We start from the raw sequence: 8,814 nt of genomic DNA, 5'->3' as shown, positions 1-8,814 counted from the left end.
TGAGGACTTCACTAGGAGTGGCACCTGGCTGTTTATTTACACTATGGATAGTTGTGTGGGGGGTGGGGGAGGGCTGGATGTATGGAAGTGTGAAGACCTCCGTGACTATCACGTTCGTGTGTATTTATCATATTCACCTTGATTTCATCAGTTCGATACTTCGATTAATCCATTTGCTGAATTAGCCCGGTCTTCCGACCAGAGATTGTTTTTCTACAGGTACAAAAAAAAAAAAAAAAAAAAATCCTGAGCTCACAGGGTTTTAAAGCTACTCGGTTTCATTGCAAATCGCCTCAGAGCGTTGTCTGTGGGCTGTATTTAAGGCGATTTCATATTCTTTGAAACGGCATGGCACACCCGCGGGAGCAAACGTCCTCTTAAACTCCTATAGATGTTGTGCCTTCAGATAAAGGATTGTCTCCCCTGGCTCCTCACGGCTGACGTTCCAGGGACACAAATGCGACAGTCCTCCCCGCGTGCCACGAAACAATTCAACTCTCCTCACATTCCCCTTATAGACCCAGTTATATAAATTATCTGTCTCCTGCCATTTGTGCAGATGCTAATTGCATCGCTGCCTGCCGAAAAAAGAAAGCTGACATCGAAGGGTCAGCTAAATGGCAGGCATGCTTGTCTAAACGTTTTGTCCTTTGAACATGAAACCCAACGCATCAGCACAATGTTTCAAAATGCGAATCAGATGCTTCTTTCAGGAGCTGAATCCTCGCGCCCCGGTGAAACGCTGCTGCTCCTAGCACGGGTAAAGACGCTGCCTTCAGAAACCAAGGGAGAGCAGTGCGCCTCGCATGCCTCTTTTTTTTCCCTGACGATTGTTTCTAAGAGACCATCCATCCATTTCTCCTCCAGCTCAAAATAACATCGGCCTGTTTCAAGCCAGAACGCAGTCCAACCCCAAAAAAGGACTGATTAACATCCAAGTGCTTTGAAGAAAATAAAGTCATTTATTGTCAAAGCATCCAACATACCCAGATAAACTATAAAGTTTAATAAATCTTTTCAAGGGGGGAGAAAAAAGAAAAGAAATGAAAGAAACACATAACTATTCAGACTTCATTTCACTGGCACAAAATTACACTTTGTATGAAAAGGAAATACATATTTACAGAATCGATGACATTTTGCACTGAAGTCCATAATCATTTCATGATACATGCACTTCCCTCTTGGAAACTCAAATGGATTCAAGTCCTTTTTTTTTTCCTTTTTGTTTTGTTTTTGTTTTTTTTTGGAAAGAACACAAACTGTCATCAATTAATGCAGAAAGCATTGCATCCTCCTTCAGTTTTTTTTTACTTTATATCTAAAATAAAAATTTACCCTTACATATAATTATTATTACATCTAAACCATAAGTGCTTAATAATTTAAGTAGAAACGTATGACAAATGCATCAATATGCTGCAATATATGACATTTTTTAAAATGTATTTTTTTAATCATTTACTTTTTTCTCTTTTTATTTTCCTTTTATTTTTATTTTTATTTTTTTTTGGAAAGTGAAAATGCGTGCATCGAAACAAAAAAGAAAAGAAAAGGAGGGGAGGGGGAGAATAAATCCTGCCCCTCTCAGTCTGGTGTCTGGCCAGGGAAATGTATGCAAGGGACTGAACTTTCCAAAGTGAGGAGAGGTTTTTCTATTTCTTTCTCTCTCTCTCTCTCTCTTTTTTTTTTTTTTTGGCGGGGGGGGGGGGGGGGGGCGGATGCTTCGACGTGTGCCCAATTTGAGAAGCCTCAGCACGAGCCCAGACTCGCAGAAGCGCTGCCTGGACAGCAGGCCGGCCCGCAGCGCCGGCGAGGCTCAGGGGCCGGACCCTGAGCGGGTGTAAAGTGTCCTAGTTCCACCTGAGACCAAGTGATGCCGGAGAGAGGGGGGATAGCGGGAGATCCGCACCCACGCGTCCCACATCGGCCGCACCCAAGCAGCAGCAGCAGCAGTGAGGCATCGCCAAAAAATCAGCTTGAGGAGACTTAGGCTCCTGGTGGAGGGGAAAAGAAATCTGCCTAGCGAGTGATGCCTGGGGGGAAGAGGGGAGGGCAGCCTTAGCTGCCGGCTGCGATGCACCGCGTGTGTGCGCGCGGGAGGGAGGGGGGGGGGGCTAGTGGATGGGTGTCAGGAGTTATGTGTGGGTGTATGTGGATGCACTGGGGTGGTGTGTGTTGGGGGGGTGTCTGTGTGTAAGGGTGTGTAGGTGTGGGTGTGGGTGGGTGGATGTGTGTATGAGTGGTGTGTGTGTATAGATGGGTGGGTGGGTCTGTATGTGTGGGTATGGATGTGTGTATGGGTGGATGTGTGTGTGAATGGGGGTGTGTGTGTGGATGAATGGGGTGGTGTGTACAGGTAGGTGGGTCTGTATGTGTATGGGTGCGTGGGGAGTATTTGTGGGTGTGGATGTGTGTGCGTGGGTGGGTGTATGTGGGGGTATATGTGTGTGGATGCATTGGGGTGGTGTAAGTGTAGGTGGGTGGGTCTGATGGGTGGGTGTGGATGTGTGGATGTGGTTGGGTGGCTGTGTGGGGGCTGTGCATGAGTGGAGGTGTGCGTGTGGGTGTGTAGGTGGGTGAGTCTGTGGGTATGGGTGTGTGGCGAGTATTTGTGTGTGCGTGTGTCTGTGTGGATGATTGGGGTGGTGTGTATGTAGGTGGGTGAGTCTGCATGTGTGGGGGTGTGGCTGGGTGGGTGTGGATGTGTGCGTGTGTGTGGGTGGGTCGGTGCGGGGGTGGTGTATGGGTGGAGATGTGCGTGTGGATGGGTAAGTGCGCGGGTGGGGTGCGGCTGGGGATGCATTGCGGATGTTGTGTGGGGGGGTTGTATGAGTGCGGCATGCGGGAAGTGTGGGTGTTTGTGTGCGGGTGGAGAGTATGTGTGTATCTGGGTGTGTGCGCGCGGGTGGGTCTGTGTGTGTGTGGCTGCGCGTGTGCACGGGCGTGCGGGTGGCGGGGGGCTCAGTTGTGCGAGGTCATGTGGCGGGAGAGGTGGTGGCGCTCGCGGAAGGACTCGTTGCAGATGGGGCACTTGAGCTTCTCCTCGCGGCGGCGCTTGACGAGCGGCTCGAGCGCGTACTCCTTCTTGTGGTGCGAGCGCATGTGGTAGACCAGGTCGGACGTCATGCGGAACGAGGCGTTGCACTTGGCGCACCAGTTCTGCGCCGGCAGGCACAGCGATGTGAAGGAGGGCGGCAGCAGCGTGAGCGCCGACGGCAGCTGCAGCTGCAGGGGCCCGGCCGCCGCCGCAGAGCCCTTGGGCCAGAAGGCGGTGGCGTAGAGGAAGGGGCTCTGCTTGCCCAGCCCGCCGCCCCCTCCCCCGACGGCGGCGGCGGCGGCTGCGGCGGCGGCGGCTGCGGCGGCGGCGGCCCCGTTGATCTCGCCGGCGCCCTGCAGCTTGACGCCCAGCGGGTCGGCGGCGGGGTAGAGCCGCGCCGCGCCTCCCGCCGCGCCCCCGCCCGCACCGCCGGGCTCCTGCGCCGGGTGGCAGGGCTCGCCCAGCTTGGGCGGCAGCGGCAGGGGCGCGAAGGAGCGCGCGGGCTGCGAGAAAGCGCTCTTGCGCTCCTCGCCCAGCAGCGTGCTGAAGGCGCTGCCGCCGCCGCCGTCTAAGCGCAGGCGGGCGCCGCTGGGCGGGGAGCCGCGCTCCTTGTCGTCTGCCGGCCGGTCGGGGCTGCGCGCCGTCTTCTTCACCACCTCCACGAAGGCGCTGCGCTTGGCCTCGGCCGGCTCCGGGCTGGGCGGCGCGAAGAGGCGGCCGCCGTCGTCTAGGCTGCAGTAGGGCCCGCGGTAGGGCGGCGGCGGCTGCTGCGGCGTGCACGCCAGCTCCTCCGCGGGCGGCGAGGGCAGGCGCTCCTCCGCCAGCTTCCGCTTGGCCTTGCCCGGGGCCGCAGCGCCGCCGCCCGGGGAGTTCTCCAGGTCCCGCGCCAGGTTGTGGAAGTCCGTGGAGGGCTTCCCGCCGCCGCCGTCCTGCGGTCCCGGGTAGTGCACGCCCAGCGGCTTGCCGTACTTGGGCGCCTCCGCCTCCTTGTCCTTGCGGCCCGCGTCGGGGCCGCCGTCGGGGCCCGCCGGGCGCTTGGCGCAGCGGAACCGCACGTGCGCCGCGAACGGGAACTCGAACTGGAAGCGCTGGCCGCACTCAGCGCAGCTGTACGGCGTCGAGCCTGCAGCACGGGCACACGGCGCGGCCGCCGCGTTAGCACCGCCAGCGCCCGCCCCGCCCCGCCCGGCCCTCGAGGATCCCTCCCAGGCCCTACCAGGACTTTTGAAAGTAATAAACACGCATTCCTTCCTTCCTTGTTCTTCTTTTTTTTCTTTCTTGCTTGCTTCATTCTTTCCTTCCTTCCATCTTTGCTTCCTCCCTTTCTTTCTTTCTCCTCCTTCCCTCCCTTTCTTTCTTGCTTCCTTCCTTCCTGCTTTGCTTCCTCTCTTTCTCCCGTCTCTCTCTCTCTCTCTCTCTCTCTCTATTCTCCCCCCCCGCCCCGGCCCTGCAGTTTGCGGCTCCGACCCCCCCTGTTTGGGCTGCTTTGTGCCCTTTCTTGTTTAGGAACCCGTGGAGTGGAAATTTAACAGATTGTAGCCCCTAATCTAATCGTGTTCGTCCAATATGTTCCAGAATAGGGGAGGCTGTGGGCTGCGTAATGAACATTACATTTAGTCAAGCTAATTTGCCCACTCGAGCCCCCGCCTCGCCTCTCCGGCTGTGTTACCTCTTCCCCGAGTGAATTACAAACGCACATAACTTCAGAGACCCCCCCACCGCCCCCGCCGCCGCCCAGAGAGAAGAACCTAGGCGTCCGAGGCGACGCGGCCGGCGCCTACCGTTCATCTTGCTGTGCCTGGCGGTGCTGAGCAGCAGCAGCTCCGTCAGCTCCTTCCCGTACCACACTAGTAACTCCTCGTCTTTGGCAATCCTCCGCAGGGAGCGGTAAAACAACTGTCCATTTTTTATGTAGGCTTCCAGGTTCTGCTCCTCCTTGTCGCGGGCCGACTGCACCAGCCGGAGCCACATGAGCCCTTCCGAGGAGCCGTTCGCCGCCGACGTGTCCACCTGCGCCAGAGCCAGGCGGGCCGTGAGCGCGGAGCCGGGGCCCGGCCCCTCGGTCCACCGCCCAGCCTGGGGGCGCTGGGCCCGGCTACGTCACTGCCAGCCTCCCTCCTCGCGGGGAAACACCGCCTGTGCTTGGTGTGACACACACACACGTGTTTCTACACTCCTTGGTGCCTACACACACACACACAAACACACACACACATACGTGTTTCTACACTCCTTGATGCCTACACACACACACACACACACACACACACACACACACACACGTTTCTACATTCCTTGGTGCCTACACACATGCACATGTGTTTTTAAGTTCTCCTGTGCCTACACACATAGACACATGCACACACACGTTTCTAAGCTTCCCGGTGCCGAGACACACACACACACACACCCCTCCCCGGTGCCTTTGGATGAGCAGGCACAATAACCAGATCAGCTCCAGACTCTAGAAAGAAGAAAAGCCATCCAGGATGCCCCAGAGAACTTTTCCTCCCGCCTGTTTGGGGGATGGAGCGGGGAAACCCCAATGTAGGAAGTTCTGCTCAAAGACCAAGGTCTGGGTAAATCCGTTCACTCATTTAAAACAAAACAGAACCATTTGCTCATCTCTCTATACTGCTGCTAGTCTAGAAATGTAAACTGATCTGATGCATCACGTCTGTATAACACAGGACGTATAAACCAGACCTAGCAGCAGCGCTGCCTGGGTGCTGGCAGTAGCACCTGCAAACATTGGCAACAACTGTGATGTGGATTGGGTGTGTGTGTGTGTGTGGGGAGGGGGGGGGGGGGCGATCAGAGGTATTTAATGCACGTGCTGTCGTTCATTGATGCCCCAGCTGAATCCCACAGCATGGCCAGTCCCTCCAGGAGCCGGCAGCGTGGTGGAAAGCGAACAGGATCCGGCCCGATGCGAGTCAAACACGGAGAAGCTTTGCGGCCGTGGTGGTTGTAGGGGGAGGGATGGCAGTGATTTCACCCCTCCCCACCCCCGCCACAGACAGCATCCCGCTCGCAGCTGCTCCTCCGCCCGGAGCCCGGCGCGGGCATGCCGGGGCACGTGGAGACAGCCGGGACAGACACAGGCGCAGACAGCCCCGCTTACCCGGAATATGTACGGCACCGTCCTCTTGTCCGTGGACTTGAGTGCGATGAAGGCGATGCTGTCGTACAGGGAAGTGTGGCTCAGCACGCAAGGCCCGAAGATGGCATTTTCCGGGATGTCGCAGGTGGTGTAGACGCTGGTGAATATGTCAGTCAAGCACTGCTGGACCGTCTTGGCATCTCCGTCCCAAATGCCCCGTGCCACCGCGGCGTCCTCCATCCCTGCGGGCCGAGAGAGCCGCCTTTACTTTACCCAGCTTGGCCCCATATTTGGAGGGGTCTAACGGGTGGGATACTCCCCACTCTCCCTGCCCTTTTACCGGCACCCCAATCCTCCCAAATGGAAAAAACTTGGGAGCTGCCGGGCAGCTCGCTGCCACTCTCCCGAGGGAGCTGGCGTGCAAATTCATCGGGGAAGGATTGAGATGGACACGCCTGGGGGTCTATTGAAGAGTCTCTGCTACCAGAAAGCCAGAGGTGGAGGTTTCTGTGCATGCAGGAGGAGGAGAATGAGGGGGGCGGGGGATCAGCCTATGGATCCAGGAACAACTTGAAAGGAGTTACTTACACACACACACACACACACACACACACACACACACACGGCCCATGCCATCCACGATGCTCCAGAGCAAGGAGGGCTGGATTCCGCCCCCCCCCCCCGCCCCACTTCCCTCCTTCTAAAGAGAGGGCCAGGGCTCAGTGTGACAGAAGAGCATAGCGAATGGATTTCAAGTGGACTGTCAATGTCACTGATTTCATGTCAGCTAACCTTTAGCTCCCGTCTACAAGAGGGAACGTATGTCTGCTCATTACCATAATCCACCCCTTTCCCTCCGAGACTTTAATTAAAAGCAGCAAGCAGTGGTAATTATTTTTTACCTCGACACGCTCGTTTATGGATGAGGTTGAATCTCAGTTACCTTGTTAAACAAGGGGACAGAGATTCAGTCAAATGTGACTTGCCAAGTGTGCAGGTAGTGGACGCGCAGGGGGAAAAGTGTCCCCCCGCCTAGGCATGCCGTTTGTGGCAGGAGTTGTGGGGATGCTGTCTTGCCCCGGCCTGACATTTCTCCTGCAAACCCTGCCTCGCTTCTGTTGGGAGGACTCTCTCCCCCTTTCAAGCTTTCAATCAGGCTCCTCCAGGAAAGCCTGCTGACCCTGCTGCCTGGAAAGCCAGCACAGGCATCAGAGCGAGAGGCTCCAAGACCTGAGAATTTTTCCCCCATTTCAAATCAGATGCATTTATTCTCCTCCTTTTTTAAGTGGCATTTAGTTTATTATTTGATTTTAAAAAACCCCCATGGGTAGATGGATTACACACAACCCTACCGATGGGTCCCCCTCCTTTACCACTCCTTTATGCCACCGTGAGTTCGCAATCACCCATCTCCTCCCCAGCCAGCGCTGAAAGGAGCAGGAAGGAGCGGGTCCTCCTTAGTATTGAAAATGGGTGATCGGAGAAGAATATTATTACTAGGACTTATTTGTCCTTCTGTCATGGATGAGCAGGGTGATCCTCCAACTTGTCCTTTTTTTTTTTTTTAATCACCCTATGCCTCCAAAGTTTCCTCTTCAGAGGGGTGGATTTTTCTGCGTGCAAAATGAAAACCTCCAGCAAGCGACTTGCTGAGTAGGAAAAAGCACTTTTTTTTAGAGGGTGTGTGGGGGGGAGAACCCTAGAGAATATAGGATTCTTCCCCCCCTCCCCAAATATTCATCTTTCTCCCTCGCCTTTCCTTTCCCAGTGGTATCCTCCAGCCCTTCCAGTCTGAGTTAATGTCTTCTTTTTAAAAAGGTCCCTTCCCCACAAGCTCCTCATTGTGCTGGAGGTCGCAGCGGCACATCGGGCATCAGCGGGAACGAAGTCATTAAAATGCAATCCCAGGCAACAATGCTGGGAAGGGGCTCCTCCGCGCGCCGCGCTGCCCGCAACAATGACACCGCGGCGGCCGCCCGGCTCAGCCCAGCCCGGCCTGGCCCTGCCCGGTTCTCCCGAGGCATTGTCCGCGCCCAATCCGAGCCGCCAGCCCCTCCTCGCCATCCCTCTTGTTTTAGATGCTCTCCTTAGACTCCTTTGTATGGATCTGGTTGCATCTCCCCTGTTTTAGCTAAGGAGGGAGAGAGGAAAAGACCCCCTCCGCACCCCCAGCCCCTTCATGCAAATGTACTCACCAGGAAGGAGGGCAGAAAATAATCCGAAACGCGAGGGAGGCAGAAAGTGCCCAAGGATGAGCGGCTCGCCTTGCCCCCCCTCCCCCCGCCTGGATCAGTGTATTTCCATGGCAGGATCGTGCTGCTGTCCTGCGCGCGGAGGGATGGAGGGAGCGAGGCAGAGGAAGGGAGAGGGGGAGCGCCGGGGAGAGCGCGGGAGCGGGACTTGTACAGATGGACCCGATGCAGTGACTGCCTGGCACACAGACACACACTTTTTGTTTGCTGCACATAATCTGCCCAATGACGCGTGACAGCCCACGTCCCCTCCCTTTAACTCTTTCCTGGGCTCGCAGCTCCCTGCCTTCTCTCCGCCACCTGCAGGGGCTGCCCCGCCACCCGCCGCCCGCCCGCGCCCGCGCCCTCCCCGGCCTGGGGGCTGCCCCTGCCCCTGCCCGCTCCCACGGGGCCGCGGCCCTGCGTCTCAGCTCGCCTCA

General features: G+C 56.5%; 1 protein-coding gene across 1 annotated transcript; it reads right to left on the bottom strand.

Annotated features, from left to right (window-relative positions):
• Positions 1-939: 939 nt before the first annotated feature.
• On the bottom strand, positions 940-8,554 carry PRDM8 (PR/SET domain 8). The gene is made up of 4 exons (XM_019498152.2): positions 8,339-8,554; positions 6,165-6,385; positions 4,822-5,050; positions 940-4,163 (listed from the first exon to the last, which is right to left on the bottom strand). The coding sequence occupies exons 2-4, from the start codon at positions 6,381-6,383 to the stop codon at positions 2,965-2,967; spliced, it is 1,647 nt and encodes a 548-aa protein (XP_019353697.2). The 5' UTR covers positions 6,384-6,385; positions 8,339-8,554; the 3' UTR covers positions 940-2,964.
• Positions 8,555-8,814: the final 260 nt, after the last annotated feature.

Source organism: Alligator mississippiensis, chromosome 2 (assembly GCF_030867095.1).
Source record: "Alligator mississippiensis isolate rAllMis1 chromosome 2, rAllMis1, whole genome shotgun sequence".
Lineage (NCBI taxonomy): Eukaryota > Metazoa > Chordata > Crocodylia > Alligatoridae > Alligator > Alligator mississippiensis.
Note: the sequence above shows the minus strand (reverse complement) of the source record. Positions and strands in the feature narration are given on the sequence as shown.

What these genes read in the sequence shown, in the direction of transcription:
- PRDM8 (XM_019498152.2), bottom strand. Translation starts at nt 6,383, where the DNA reads ATGGAGGACGCCGCGGTGGCACGGGGCATTTGGGACGGAGATGCCAAG. An exon ending in CGGTGCCGTACATATTCCGG is followed by an intron (nt 5,051 to 6,164) that starts GTAAGCGGGGCT and finishes GCTCTGGCGCAG; the next exon opens with GTGGACACGTCGGCGGCGAA. An exon ending in CAGGCACAGCAAGATGAACG is followed by an intron (nt 4,164 to 4,821) that starts GTAGGCGCCGGC and finishes CCCGTGCTGCAG; the next exon opens with GCTCGACGCCGTACAGCTGC.